At 36.2% G+C, this 16,800-nt stretch overlaps 1 protein-coding gene across 1 annotated transcript in view; it reads left to right on the top strand.

The window, feature by feature from the left end:
- TMPRSS11D (transmembrane serine protease 11D) overlaps positions 1-16,800 on the top strand; it is a 54,643-nt gene that overhangs the window by 24,873 nt on the left and 12,970 nt on the right. The window contains exons 2-5 of the mRNA XM_084760537.1: positions 2,861-2,982; positions 3,563-3,681; positions 6,735-6,802; positions 13,453-13,607. Coding sequence (XP_084616663.1) covers positions 2,861-2,982; positions 3,563-3,681; positions 6,735-6,802; positions 13,453-13,607 — 464 coding nt within the window. The remainder of the gene's footprint in view (positions 1-2,860; positions 2,983-3,562; positions 3,682-6,734; positions 6,803-13,452; positions 13,608-16,800) is intronic.

The raw sequence follows: 16,800 nt of genomic DNA, 5'->3' as shown, positions 1-16,800 counted from the left end.
AGTTGGACACAGCAACCCAACAGGAAGAAAAGAGCCCAAGAACAGACACATGAATCAGAGATCCACTTGCTCTCACAGTCAGAAACCCCATACTAAGGTGATGTCTAACATATATACACAGAGGACCTAGTGTAGACTTCTGTAGGGTCTGTGCTTGCTGCTTCAGGCTCTATCGCCTCATATGTGCCTTGCTTAGTTGGTTCAGAGGGCCATGTTCACCTCGTGTCCTCCATATCTTCTCTGGCTCTTACAATCTTTCTGCCTCCTCTTCTATTGGATTCCATGAGCTCTGGGGGAAAGAATTTGAGGGAGAGCTCCAATTTAGACTCTCTCTTCACATAATATCTGCCTGTAGAGCTCTACATCTGTTCCCATCTGCTATTGGAGGAAGCCTCTCTGATGATGTCTGGCTAAGGCACTGGTGCCCTCACCCCTATATTCTAGTCCTTTTGGTGAGGGAATATACTCCGTAGGCTGCCAAAAGAAAACCATGGACACCAACCCAGCCACAAAACTTTGATCTACAATCTATCCTACCTACAAAATACGCTAGGGCCACGGTGGCACAAAATGTGTGTAAGTAGCTGACCAAAGTCTGATTTGATCTAAGGGCAATTCCACGAGAAGGAATCCACAACACACACTGCTTATGTAACCATGAATCAGACTAGATAGGCCAGAAATCTAGGGTTAATAACAAACACTACTGATGTTTTTTTAAAAAAATCAATAAAATAATTCCTAATGATATTCTGCTATACACAAACTTTGATTTTTAATATTCAGGCTTTGTTGGCCTTCAACTTGCTTCTTACTTTAGATTACCTGTTACCCCACACCAGATTTCACTTATAGAAATACAGTCTGCCCATAGTTATACTGGGAAAGACCAATCCATCGGAGACTGAGGTTTATGCTGGCTTCCACTTCTATCTCCTACCACTCAGCAGGAACTAATATTTACTGAGTTCACAACTCCCAGATACTGTGGCCTGTAGTAGGTTATAACTGGCACAATAACCCACTGAGGTGACATGTGAATCCACTGATGCTCAAAGAGTTAGTAAATGTCAAAAGTCCAGTTTTCTCTCCACTGTTGAACTCAGAAATCCAGTTTTCACCAGTACATCAAAATAAGCAAGATGAAGTAGAAGAGATTAGATTTAATACCTAATGTATCTATCCAATTAAAAATTCAAGTTAGCAAATTTACACCCACCTTCAACTGACTTCTAAATGGTCTTATGCTCCCATCCACAGCAACTAATGTTCAAAGACTATTGCAGTAAGGAGAAGAGCACCTGTTGGCTGAACATAGTTCAAGCACTGCGTGGCAATCCTGTCATGAAACCTAAAGTAAAGAGATCAATGATTACCTTAGAATATTCCTTTCTCACCTCAGAATGTCCAAAAACAAATAGAAGAAAAATGGAAGTCAGATTAAAGTCTGCCCAATGTAACTGAGCCCCAGTTTTGTTAAGGTTTTCAAATATGGATCAGACCCAAGAATGTACATATGTGATAAACATTTATAAATATCACAAATATTTACAAAACCCCCAAGTATGCCTAATCCTTTAGAGTGACAGAAACACCAGCATGAAAAACATCTATTCTAAAACAATTCCCACATCAGCTTATTTAACTAGAAACATTTTTATCACGGTTTGCATAACATCATTTCCTCGCTAAATACCCTTGTGAGATACGCACTGTTTTTTCTCATTTCTTCAGATAAATGACAATATGACCTTCCAAACAAGGAGCTGCCCTGGTGACCTCCCCATGAGAGTGTCCCCTGCTGAGTCTGTTCTGATGGAAAAGAGACAGGGAATCAGATTATTCTAAATGATATGCCTACAGTGCCTATACTAATATGAGACAGCATTATGATACAAATTGATTGATTGGCCTGCAATGCAGTTTTTGAAATCATAGGAAAAATAAGTCACACGCATCTTCTTTGTTGGAGAAGCTCTAATCCAGTGGTTCTCCCGACCTAAAAGGGCAAAACCCCTTTGAGGTTGAATAATCCCTTCACAGGGGTTGCATATCAGATATCCTGCATATCTTATGTCTACATTAAGATTCGTAACCGTAGCAAATTTACAGTGTGAAGAAGTAGTAAATAAAATAATTTCATGGTAGGGGATCAACACGGCATGAGAAACTGTACTAAAGGGTTGCAGCAATAGGAAGGCAAAGAGCCACTGCAGCTCTTGCTGCTTGCCTTACCTGCATCATCACCTGTAATAATATGAAGTAACATCTTGAAGGAAGTTTTTGTTATAATCCTCAATCCCACCCCTGGCTTCTTTCTCCTTTTTCACCCTTTACACTCAATGTGGTCTCTCTTCATCACACCGTTAATAACGGCCCTTAGTTAAGATGGGTTGCTGTGACAGTACCAACTTTGGGGTCTTGGAAGGCAGTATGGCAGAAGCCTTAGTGGTCAATCTTATGACCATACCAGTTGTGGCCTGGGCATTGTGTTGCATATGTTTAATCCCAGCATTCAGGAAACAGTAGCAGGCGGATTTCTATGAGTTTAAGCCAGCTTGATCCACACAGGCAGTTCCAGGCCAGCCAAAAGTACAGAATAGGACCCTCTCTCAAAAACACAAACAAATAAACCTCAAAGTACACTGTATAAAAGATCAAATGTCTTTATTATTTTACCAAACTATTTTTTTAAAGTCTGAAAGGAAAAATATTAAGAATATCCTAGTTGGGTTTATGTTAATTCCTAAGACTATACTTCTATGATTAGATCCATGGACAAGCTAAGAAATTCTGAAAGACATAGTATGCATTTCCAGGTGAACTGAATGACTTTCCCTTCTTTTATTTCTGTTCTCAGGCCAAGACCAGTACTATGGCAGTCAAGATTCTACAATCCCTTCGTAGTAGCTCTCGTTGTCATAACAACAGTAGGAATCCTAGCCATGACTGTGGGTCTACTTATTCACTTTTTAGCTTTTGGTAAGTATTTTTCAGATTAAATAAGTAAATATACTCTCAGCTTAAAAAGTAGTCTTCCATTTTATGGCTATATATTTCTGAGCACAAGGTAATATTGCCTATAATTATTCTCTAAATATATATTCACATATATCTGTATTTCTTCTCAATGACCATTTAAAATTTTTGGTTTGGTTGCTTTTGGGGGGAGGTGATTTGTCTTTTTAAATATACAAACTATTCAATTGCTTGAAATGTTTCTTACTAATGGATGAACAATCATATATTATTGATATCTATGAATCCTCATTTAATGAGTAAATCAAAAGATCACTCAGATACTACTAATGCAAATTATAATTCTTTACAACTTTGAAGGAACCAATGATGTTCGACTGAGTTCTTTTACCTTAACAGTCTTAGCTTTGTCAGTCTTTTGAAAACCCAAAGGAAAACAATTGTGACATAGCTATACTGTATATAAATTTTTCTTTCTTTTAAGGAATACTATTTTAATTGTATAACTGCTTATAGTGTCTTACAAAATAACAATTAACCTACTTGGTAACACTAAAGTAATCATACTTTCCTTTCTTTCCAGACAAGAAGACTTACTTTTACCATAGCAGCTTTCAAATCCTGAATGTTGAATACACTGAAGCTTTAAATTCACCAGCTACGCAGGAGCACAGGGGCTTGAGTGAAAGAATCGAGTCTATGGTACATTCATACTTGTCTTTGTTCTTTATTTCTGCATAAAATAAATACAGTAAGAAGCCTGATGTGAAAATAATATTTTATACAAAAATGTTACTGGATATTCTGTATCTTTTTCCCTTGACACAAATCAAACACAAATCAAGCATTTACAGACATTAACTTATAAATAAATTCAATGAGCACACAAAGTAATATGTGTTAAAATTATTTTCTCTATGAAAGGAATAATGTAGCTTACAAATTACCTTGGTGATAATTCTTCAGTTTATCCTTTTCCAATTTATTAAATATAAAAGAAATTTGCATAAAAATGAGGTAGACGTTCTCATTCAGTTTTACAAAAAGAATTAATCTTGGCTAAATATTTGATACAGAAAAATTCTAAGTATCTGTAAAGTCTTTCAGTTGACTGATAATTTGATTTTGTAATATAAGTGATCCCACATTTCATATAAAATACTAAAGCATGTTTAGGGCTTATCTAGTTAGATTTTCTATTGCTGAAGAAACATCATGACTAAAAGCAACTTGAGAAAGAAAAGGTTTAGTTTACTCACAGTTCTACATAACATTTCATCATCATAAGCAGTGAGGACAGGAATTGAAGCAGGCCAGTAACCTGGAGGCTGATGCAAAGGCCATGGAGGGGTGCTGCTTGCTCGCTTGCTCCTCATAGCTTGATCAGCCTGCTTTCTCACTGAACATAGGACCAACCAGCCCAGGCGTCGTAACGCCGACAATGCCTTGGGCCCTCCCCACATCAACTAATAATTAAGAAAATATCCTATAGGCTTGTCTAGATCTTGGCCTTATGGAGGAATATTTTCAATTATGACTCCCTCTTCTCAGACGATTTGTACCTTGTGTTAAGTTGACATGAAAAATTATTGGAAATTCTCTCAATCTCAAGCCACAATTTATTTGACTTTCTTATTTTAAATGAGCCTCAAACTAGAAATGCAAGCAACAATTTTTAAAATTGAACATTCCCAGATATACGATACAAAGATGCATTCATTTGGTATCTAAGTATTATGTAGTAACAGTGGAGAAGTATTAAATGTCTTTGTTTCCAGTGAATAAATAAGACCTACACTAAAAATGCTGTCACACATAATGCAATAATCTCAACCTGATCCAAGATGTTCCCAGCAGCATTGCATAGCACAAAGACTAAGAGTCCAAGCACTGCACATCACCGTGAGCACATCAACACTCCCTTATGCACCACCTTCTCCATTATATCTCTTCTTAAAAGTTAAATGAAGAATTTATTTACACCATTTGTATTGGGAAACCATCAGTTTGATTATCAAAGCCATGAGCATCCAAAAATTCTTGGAGCTGTTGGAGATCCAAACCTGGAGACAGTTGTAAACAGTTACTTGTGAGAAGTCTTTGCATCCACACAATGCCGTGTAGTATTTCAGCATGCATTTAGCTAAAGGCAGGGATGAGACCAGAGAGAGATCATATTGAAAGGGTCCAGCTTCTTATTAAGCTAGCAGATGCCTCAGTGAGGTCATTCAGTTCCAGAGAGATTAGGTCAGATATGTGAAGTCAGCTCAACCTTAGCAGAGCACACTCAAAACTGAGAGAAGCTAACAGCAAAGGAAAGAAATGGCATAGGAAGCAGCTTATCTTCACCTGTATAAATGGGCATGAGATAAAAAGAAATTCTATATATATTTGCCAAAATATTTAATGACATTATAATACATACATACATACATATATATACATACATACACAGATACATGCATACATATGGACACAGTATTAAACTTTGACATTCTTAAATTATCCTCATTTTTTCTAAAAAAAAAAAAACACAATATATGTGTATACCTTCTTTCTAAAAGTAATTTTAGTGTTTTATTAAGATTCTACAAATCTGCAAAAATTTTATGACACATAAAATGTAATGAAGAAAATATACAGAAGAGCCTAACAGTGGCACACACCTACTAGTAACCATTTCAAAGTGTGAGAAACCTTTCTCCGCAAACTGAATCCATCACACAGACACAAACATACATGCCTTTCTTACAGTCTAATCTGTTGCTTTCTTTTCCTCAAAAAACAAATATTAATTCAATTTTATATATTTAAATATTAATGGATTCAAAACTAAACTACTTAAAATATCTAATAAGCATTACAGAATATAAGTATCCAATATTTTTTTGAACATTCCTTTATAAACAGGTCTTTAAATTCCTTCAGTAGGTTTTTGTTTTGCCTTTTGTGCTTCATTTGGTTTGTTGGAGCTTTTGGTGCATCTGATATATATTGCTGTCACTTTTACTACATGTTAAACTCTTCCCTTTCTTTCTTCTGTCCTCTACTCTTTTCCACAAATCAATCTTTCAATACCTAATTATCAAGTTATATTTGAAGTACTGTATCTTGATCATATATTTAATACTTTAAATTTTCCTTTGAGTTTTTGTTGTAATAGTCACATAGTCGATATATACATTTATCCCTCTGTAAAAATAAATACTTATGCAAAGGACTGGAATTCAAACTAGAGTGTCATGACTCTAAATATTAGAGCTGACACGTCTCAGTGGCACTAAGATGCACTACGTCCCTGCAAACCATAAATATTATTATCTTCAAAATATGCATAACCACATTCCTATAACAAGGCAATAGGAATTCTCTGGGAATTGAGATCAGAGGAGTATGAGTTCCAAGACCATTTTTTAAAGAAATGAATAAAGGGTTCAGCTGTTGAAAGTTAGGCAACAAAATAAGGAAATACAGTGAATGTTTTTGCTTTGTATCTTTTTTTTTTTCACCTTGAAAATAGAAATTTTACTCTGGTTTCTTGTTATAAGAATCTAAATTATTTTGATTTCCTTTTGTTTTTTGACTCTAGTACCTGTTCTTATAAATTATTCCCTCCTCATATTTTATTAGCTATGCAAGACAATACATTAAACATTATCCCAGCATCACTACTACCAATACTTAAAGTTTTTGCTTTGTATCTTAAACTTACTTTTTAATGACAGTGAAATTGTTTTTGCATTTTGTTTCTATAGATTACTAATGCATTTCGAGAATCAAATTTAAGAAGTGAGTTTATCAGAACACATGTTGTCAAACTGAGGTAAGTGTAATTGTTCTAATAACATGTAAATAAAAATAGTAAGAAAATGAGGCAGCTTAAAAAGCTATTGATATAAATATCCTATCACTTTATTCTTAATGGGAGAAAGAAGAAAAAGTGCAAGAAAAGTTGGTGTGGGGACAGTAACAAGACCATGATATAGTTTAAACCCACTGGCTATCATAATGCAGTCTATGCAAACAGTACTTCCTTGAATTGCACAATACTTGGGATGTATTCATCCAAGATTAGCACACCATGCCATCACCACAAGTAAGTTTTTGGCTTTACTTGCTCAGGATGACATAATAAAAAGAAGATATTATAGCGAACTCCATGACAAGTCTGTAGTATGCAGGCTTTGTGGGAATCTGCTACTAATGTCTTAGTTACTACGTATCCACGTGATATGATAAATACAATCTTTCCCACAAAAAAAAACAGTCACACTGAGTAATAGTCCCAGAACTGTCTTAAATCCCCACACTGGTCAATCCTTCAAATGACAATGTTAACAAATTTTAATATGCAAAAAAGGCAAATGGATTCTTCCTCAAGTATTGTGAACATCTAAAATAGGCAGGGTTATGGCTAAATTGAGCTTTGATGAGAATTGGAGAATGAGGAAGGAGCTATGGGAAGAGTACAAAACACTGTCTACCTGTTCAGTGCACATTTCTTTGAGGGTTTTGTTTTGTTTGCAGTAACTTGCAATGCTCAAAATTTTATGCTAACACTGAAGGAGAAGATAGAAAAAAACACCAACACTTTTGTTCCATTTGTTAACTTCCCACTTGCCACAAACCCACTGTGGTCTGCATTCTGGCCACACTCCAAAATACAAGGTGTTCTGACCAATTTAATCAACAGCACCCAAATCACAAAATCCAAGAAAAATCACTTTAGTTCTACTCTTGGACCTCTGAGCATCACTTGACATTGTTGGCTTGTCATTGAAATGGCATTCCCTACCTCTTAGGACTTTATACAACCATTGTTATCCTGTTATCTATCTAGATTACCCTCACTATTTCCTTTGCTAGCTCTAGTATGTTCCTCACATGTTGAACATGTGTGTGCACCGTGAGCCACATACATGTCAGTTCACACTCTCTTTTCAGTGACTAAAGGGCCATTGCTGATTACCTGTTGGTTAGTCTTGAACTTTCATCTCTGACATGTTGATCTTTCATCCACAGAAATGAACAAACACAAGCATATTTTTAGACAACTTACCATTAGTATACAGAGACCTGTACCCGCCTAACCACTCTATCAAGTGTATTAGTCTCCTAGCATTATCCATCTCAGTGTTTGGCATCACCATCAACCAGTTGCTTAGGAAAGAAATCTGGGAGTCATCATCAGTTCTTGACTCCCACTCAGATCCACGTACCCAGTTGCCAAGTCCTCAAGTTCGATTACTGAAATATTTCCCAGCTCCATAACTCTTACTGGAATGCAATCGTCCTTCTCTATCTTGGACTGTAACAGTCTAAAAAGGGATCTCCTTACAACTAGTCTTGCTCCAAATAAACATATAAAACATAGACATCGTTTTAAGCCCAAACCTACCATTCTATTCCATTAATTAAAACAATTTTAATGGCAATAATTTACCATTATTATATATGAGATGATTTATGTATTTGTTTATGTTTTACTTATAAATATGTAAGTATACATATTTATATTATTTATACTTACATATTTATTGTATAAATGTATATACTTGCACAATAGATACGTAGGAATATATCTATAAATGAATCCTGATACACACATATATAAATTATACACACAATCATAGATGTAGATCTTACATGTATATTAAGAATCTCTATATCAAAACTTCCCATCAGGCACAGTCATAGGGGAGGGGAATAAGGGGAAAATGGGAGGGAGGGAAGAATGGGAGGATACAAGGGATGGGATAACCATTGAGATGTAACAAGAATAAATTAATAAAAAAAAGAAAAAAGAAAGAAAAGCTATTTACTTAGCAAAAATAAATAAATAAATAAAATTTCCTTCTTAATACCTTGGCTAGTTTTAAGAATTCTAGAGCATTCTGGAGTAAGAGACTCTACCCTAGTCACCTTATACTTAGTCTGCGATCATTAAGTGGCTTGGAGTTTAAAAGCCAAAGATGGGAGTTATTTCAAGGTGAGGACTCTGGATGGTGTGCTTTCATTAAAAAAAAAAACAAAAAAACAAAAAAAAACATACTCGATGGTTCATTTTTTTCTACATCAAGAATTTTGCAAACCGTAGGAGGGGTATTCTCCAAGAAGGAAATGTTCCAAATGTTAAGCCCTCAGAATACTGAAAATAAGCCACATGCTTTATGTACCCTCATTTAGCCATTTCTTACTTATGTTTAAGATCACAAATGAACCCTCACTGCTACTCACCCAGAATATTTTAACAGTTAGAAAAGTACATAAAATAATTATTCAGTTCCTGAATCAACCATTCACCTTTATCAACTTCAACATTTTACTATACTTTAGACATTTTTTTTCAAGAAATAAAAACTTATCTATGTGGTGTAAGTCTCAGTTGTACTTGGCTCACCCCCAATGCCATTTCTTCTTTTACTCCTAGTTGTGATCCAGTAAATGACTCTTTAAGAAGTGTTTATAATGTGTCATACGCTAGATTCAGTTCTAGGGGTAGAAAATGCATTTTTGCAAAGAACAAAATTAGGTTACAATTTTGAAAGGGAAAGTATTCCAGGGATGGAGGTTAGATTATATGGAACAGCAAAAGAGAAAACAAACAAAAAAAAAAATAGATGTGTGTCAGATGTATTATGTTTCACAAAGAAGAATAACCAGTTCAAGGCTAAAGATTATATAATCCTCAGAAGCCTTTAATGATGAAATGATATTTGAACAGAAATATGGAAAAATGAAGACAAGCTTTGAAAATAACAAACTTTTCAACTAGTAGCATGCACAGAGTCAAAAAAAAAAAAACAGTAAGTGTGCCAGTGAGGGTATAATGGGGTCAAGGTAATGGTCGTCATCTAGAGATCCAGACAGAAACAAGATCATGCAGGTATTGGTCATAAGAAGGGATTGGAAAATCAATTCTGAATGACATAAGAAGCCACTGCAAAGAGGTGGTATGTCAATTTAAAAAGTTAAAGGATCAGGGGCTGGGGAGATAGAATTGTCAGGAAACTGCTTGCCATGCACACATGAGACCTGAGTTTGATCCCCTTGAATTTATGTTTTTTAAAAATGGGCATATTATAAATGTACCACAGTTTCTTTATCCATTCTTCTACTAAGGGACACTTAGGCTGTTTCCATGATCTGGCTATTATGAGTAAGGCTGCTATGAACATGGTTGAGCAAATTTTCTTGTTATGTGCTGGAGCATCTTCTGGGTATATTCCTAGGAGTGGAATAGCTGGGTCTTGAGGAAGCCCTATTCCCAGTTTTCTGAGATAGCACCAGATAGATTTCCAAAGTGGCTGTACTAGTTTGCATTCCCACCACAGTTGAGTGGAGAGTGGGGTGTGACTTTCACACGTACTCTGGTGTCTCATATTGACCATGTCCCCTGGATGGGGAGGCCTGGTGGCACTCAGAGGAAAGACAGCAGGTTAGCAAGAAGAGACTTGATACCATATACAGGGGGAGGAAGTCCCCCTCATGCACAGTCATAGGGGAAGTGAGTAAGGGAAAATGGGAGGGAGGGAAGAATGGGAGGTTACAAGGGATGGGATAACCATTGAGATGTAACAAGAATAAATTAATAATAAAAAAATTTTAAATGGGCATATTGTTAAATCCTTATAATTCCAGGAAGAGGCAGATCTATCCTTGGAGTTCAATGGCCAACTAGTGTAGCCTGCTCATTCCAGGCTAGTGAGAGACCCTGTCTCAAAATCTAGAGTCAGTGGCTTCGACAACACTAAGGTTGACTCTGGCCTCCCTAAGTGTGTATGGGCACCCAAGTGAGCACACATAGATGTTTTAAAGGAGCCCTACACTGCTGGGTGGAACACAAAGAGGAAGACCCGCACTAAAACCAGGAAGCCCCTGAGGTGTAACAATAAAAATAGGGATGCTGGAAGCCTGAATAAGATCATAGAGAGGATATCACAAAGTAATGTGATTCCTGATAAGCCCTCAAAGCAATATTGGCAGGACTGGATACTGAATGAAAAAGAGTTTTGTTCTTATACATACTTTATATATTTATCATATAAATGTACCCATAACTGACATATAGAAGTGTTGCAAACATTTTCCAAAATCTTATCAGTATGATTATAAGATAGATTTCTATTAACTTGCTCAAATTTTTTATATGAATCATAGTTTAACTTGGTTATATTTTCATCAATTGTTTCTTTTATTGAGATTTTCTACTTTTTATACCTAACCAGTTGTTTTTCATCTTATAAATCTCACTTCTAATCTTAAAATGACTATACTTGCTTTCCTATGGTTTTTATGTATTTAATATATCTTTACACACTTATTTCAAATGGAATGGTTTTTTTTCTACAACAACCAGAATGAGACATTTCTGTACTTTGTAACCAATCTTACCATTTCTAGGCACCTTTAGTCAATTATCTTTTTATTGTGATAACGTGTATGTGTGTGTGTGTGTGTGTGTGTGTGTGTGTGTGTGTGTGTGTGTGTGTAAAACACTTTAGACTTATTCATAACATAACCTTTCACATTCTTTATCCTCACAGTTCTTCTTCCTACTGCTTTGATTTATTCTGGATAACTGAGTTATCTACATTTTTTCTTTTTATTTGTCTAGAGGCTTTTTATTCTGGATATCCTATGTTAGTGGATATCAATAAAATAAGAACAAGAACTGGCATAATTCATCATCCTTCTTCCAAATGATACAGAGAGCTTGACAGTGTTGTTCTTATTATTATCAGTGATGTGATAGCTACATTTTGTTTCCTTTTACACATGACTGTGTGTGGTATGGAGCTGTGTGTGTGTGTGTGTGTGTGTGTTGTATAGACGTACACGTGTGCAGGTGTACATGTACATGTGGCAGTGTGTATATGAAGGCCCAAGGTGGTTGCTGAGTGACTAGTTTGTTGTTGTCCACCTTATATACTGAGGGTCTCCTTCTGAATTTGGCGCTCATCTTTCAAGCTAGTGTGTTTAGTCACTGTTATCTGGGAGTTTCCGATCTCTGCCGCCCAGGGACTGGGATTACATGTAGGCCACCACAGCTACCTGGCTTTGACATGTAGTCTAGAGACTTGGATTCTAGTTCACATTGGATATAAAATTCTAAGTGATTTTCAGTACCTACAATATTTTGGATAAGGAAAGTAAATATAAATCTACCTTACTAAATTCCTGAGGAATGCTGAATTTAGGCTTCTGTTTTTCCATTAACAGTCTTTCTGTTTAACCAGTCAGGATTCTTCTGGTTAGGACATTGTCACCAGAACTGCCATTTGGGGACCCACTTTGGACCTAACATTGTTGATATGAAATAAAGTCAAATTTATATAGGTTTTGATATCATTAAGTTCGTTAGGAGGAATGCATCTCTGTGGTCACTCAAAACAGAAATAATTTCCTCATATATGACTACAAATGTGTTGTCATGGTCAGATGAATGGGTCTATGGAACAGAAAATTAACGTGATATTCTAACCCTAACCTCATCAATTTTTAAGTTTGTTTAAGACAATAAATATTTTTCTCAAAGATATATTAAATACATTAAATAACAGCGAATTGATAAGCATTATCCTATTCAATGAAATGAGCCAATCCAAGCTTAATTAGAGTTAACAAATGCAGGTTAAGTAAGAGCAGCTCTTGGTGGATTCACCAGTCCCAAGGAAGGAGGCCAGGGATGCTGCTATGCAGGGGAAGACAGAAAAACAGTAGAGAGAGAGAGAGAGAGAGAGAGAGAGAGAGAGAGAGAGAGAGAGAGAGAGAGAAGAGGAAGGATAGAAGGAGGCAGGGGGCAGAAGGAGAAGAGAGAGAAGAAATACAGAGAGAAGCACATCCAAAATGTCTGGTTTACATAGTAAAGATCCTCTAGGGAAAGAGACAGCCCTGCTCCTGGGCTGGAAAGTTCAGGGTAGAGGACCTGTTTTGCCAGCCACGCCCTGCAACAGGTAGGGACTGAGGCATGCTGGGAGAACCTGGAAGTCAGGTCCACTTTGGTTAAAAAGGCACCTCAACTATTTGTCCCAGGTCTGAAGCCCAACACTAATATTACTTATAGTGCACTTAATGTTTTCCATGCATTCTTTCCAAAAGTTGAACATCAATTTGTGTATATACTCTTCACGAAAACCCATTTTAAAACCATAAGATTTTTTTTTGGACACATTGTATTAAGAAACTTAAATTTAAAAAATAAGTAAATAAAAATATAAAAAAATAAATAAATAAGAAACTTAAATAATTTACAAAAAGTCATGTGGCAGTAGCATCCTGACTTCAATGCCAGCTATACTGTATGGTGACTGCAGTGGGTTGCGTTAGAATCAGTTTGGATTGTGATATATCATTAAGTGTGCACTGTTAAGCAAATACGTTCTCACAAGAATTCTTGTAATATGGTTTACGCAAAAAAGTATATAAGCAGTGCAAAATTACCAAAAAAAATCTGTTTCTGGTGATTTACAGGAAAGAAGGGAGTGGTGTGATTGCAGATGTTGTCATGAAATTTCGATCTCGTAAACGCAGCAGTAGAGGATCGATGAAAAACAGAATTCAGTCTGTGCTACAAAGACTGAGTAACTCTGGAAACCTGGAAATATCTCCTTCCAATGAGATAACATGCAAGTACCACCTTTTATGCCTTTTCACAATAATATATCTTTCAAGTTTACCGTTTATTCATTTCGATCCACATATTAATAAGATGAGACTCATCTTATTCTTTGTAACTGAACCATCAAAAACAGTTCTAAATATTATTACAATTCTAAATATAGTATATAGCTTTCTAACATAAAATGTGCCAGAATTTTCATTTTTATTTACTAGTTTTAAGGTTTTTTTAAATATTTTATTTTCTTCCTTGGTGTAATAATAACATAGGAAGAGATCTATTATTCTCTAGTGCCCACATGAGGGCAATATATTTTAATGTGTTTTAGGCTGTCTTTCTCTATCCTGGTTTGAGTCTTGTATACAATGACAGAACATGATAAAGAAAAGTTAATCATTTTCTTTCTGAAATTGTTCTTTAAGGCTGCTGCAATAGCAGTGATTTAGAAGACTGGAGTGTAATGGCTTCCAATGGAGTGTAATGGGCTAATGGCTTCCAATGGAATCTAATGGGCTAATGGCTTCATTTTATCTTTGTAAAATAGGAAACATAATTCCTGACTGATTATCTCCAATCTGCTCAAGCAAAATGTGAAAATGCCTTTCTGACTTTTTAATTTTATAAAATGTATTAAGAAAAAGCCTTACAGATAAAAAAAAATGTTTAAAACACTTTAATTGATACATAGTCACTGTCCTTATATATGGGGTACAGAGACGTTTTAATACATGTGCATGTTATACAATGATTAGCTAAGAAATTGGCATACCTATCACCTCAAACAGTCATCACTTCTTTATTACAGGGAAGGTTAAAGTCTTCTATGTAACGTCATTTTAAATACGCATTAATTGTTGTCAACCATAGTCCACTACACCTGTAGCGTATGGAAAGTGATTCTTCCTATCAGTACACACCTGCCAGCCCACTGTCCGTCTTCTCCCTGTCCGTCCCTCCTAAACACCCTTTATAGAGGCAGATAAAAAAAAAACTATCCCAGCTGAGCATAGTGGTTCATGCCTGTAATCTCAGCAATAGGGGAGGCAGAGGGAGGTGGGTCTCTGTGATTCCAAGGCCAGCCTGGTGGACAAAGTGAGTCCAGGACATGCAAGGCTACACAAAAAGACCATGTTTAACTCAGTAAAGAACTCCTAGACCAGGGATTCTCAACCCTTTTTGTGGTCAAATGATTTTTTTCATAGAAAGCAGATATTTATATCATGACTCATGGAAGTAGCAAAATTACAGTTATGAGGTGACAACAAAAATAACTTTACGGCTGGGGGTCACAACAACGTGAGGAGCTATATATAGTAAAGGGTCACAGCATCAGGAAGGTTGAGAACCACTGTCCTAGACACTGCTCTAACTCCATGGTTTCACTGTGTCCTGACTGTAATCGCTCACACGCCTCAGTCTAAATAAGCAAATATTACCTCCTCTCCTATGCATTATGGGATACTACCAAAGAGCTTCTTGGATACTTGTTATGTGTTTGGCACTTTGCTGGGCAATTTTGCAAGTCAATAACAGTTTCTACCCCATAGAATCTCATAGACAAGTTGTATATATGTGTATGTATAAGACCCTGGGTTGTTTTTGCAAAACATGAAAAAAAAAATGAAACAAGAGAAGTTATCTGTCAGATCAAGCTTACCCGGTGTAAAGACAGCGACTGCTCCAGGGATCCAGAAAAGAAAGAGACTAGAGTACAGATGGACTTGCAGACATGAGAAGGATCTTTATATCATAAGACATGGAAAGAAGAAACTTTTCCTGAGAAAGAGAGAAGTGTAGCATAAGCAAGCGCTCTAATGAACAGAATGCTTTGAAAGACAGTGAAGCAAGCAGTTGGTGGATGCCCCATGGGTAGTCTTGCTGCCTCCACTAAGGGCCCAGAGTCAGAGTCACCATGATGGCAGTTAGGACTCAAACTCAAATCTTTCTTGTTCAAAGAAGGAAGATAAATGATCAGTTGTTTTTGTTCGTTTTTCCTGCTTCTGACAGGGTGACTTGGGCCTACCGATACTTAAAAAAAGCAAACAAACAAATGAAACACATAAACTTTATAAAAAACTTCTAGCTGGAAATAATTTTGCATAAACCAGTTGTAGAGACCATGAAAACCTGTCTCAAGGAGTTTGGTCTCATCTTATTGAAAATAAGAAGACTGCACAATAAAAATTTTCAAGTCTGGAAGAATATAATCTGACACTGTTTTAGAGAGTATCAGTCTTATAAAGTAACAACGGGGAAATCACTTCAAAGACATTATAACCATACAGATGTCAAACTTGTACAAATGTCAAACAACAAAAGTATGACACAGCAAAGGGATGAAGTTCATTCCTTGGGATGAAAATGAGAAAAGGGAAATTTAAAACCCTTTCTAACTGCCTACTGATAGGGTACCTTTTACTAAATGAGGAAATATAAGAAGCACATTTTAGATGAATCAGGTTCATCCTAAGATTGTCATGACTATTAGACCTACCTAAGAAAGCTGTTGTGAATGCAGACCAGGAAGGATAATACGCAGACTGTCGCTATCTGATACTGACACTGTTGTCTTCCCTGGTGCTCTCAACGCACTTGCATGTGACACCTATACCAATTTGATGACTATTTCACAACACACATAATGTTATCATCATCAGCCATCCCTTAGAGTTTCAACATACAGTGCAAATGCCATTTCCTTCACGGTGACATCTGTGACTTTCCTGGTACTATTATCCTTTTATCCAATTTAACTTTGCATTTGAGTAGTTTTTTGGTTAGCGTCAATCTGTAAGTAATACATTAAGAGTGCCTTTGTTTTTTATCAATATGGAAGAACCAGCACGTAATATAGCAACAATAAAATAATATACACATATACCAATGTCTACTCATAAGTACATTCAAAAAAAATGAACAATTAGCTTCTTCTAATGATGTCACACTGTACCCTAATACCTGCTTAAGCCTTCTTTTGCCAAGAGAAATGAGTGACTTCAGAGCAGGAAAGTCTGTTAAGTACTTCATGAAGAATGTAAGCACAAACTTCTAACAGTCTGTGTGCAACAACAAACTGAGATGGAGTTACAAAGAGAAATTTCTTGGCCACGTGACTCAGAGGCTATTTCCATAAGCCTGAGGTGGAGCCTGGGAATCTGAATTCCAGCAAAGCCTCCCAGGGACTGTGTTTTCAGTTGTCC

The sequence above is a fragment of the Acomys minous genome (assembly GCF_964271855.1).
Source record: "Acomys minous genome assembly, chromosome: 15".
Classification (NCBI taxonomy): domain Eukaryota; kingdom Metazoa; phylum Chordata; class Mammalia; order Rodentia; family Muridae; genus Acomys; species Acomys minous.
This window is presented reverse-complemented; position numbering and strand designations above follow the sequence as displayed.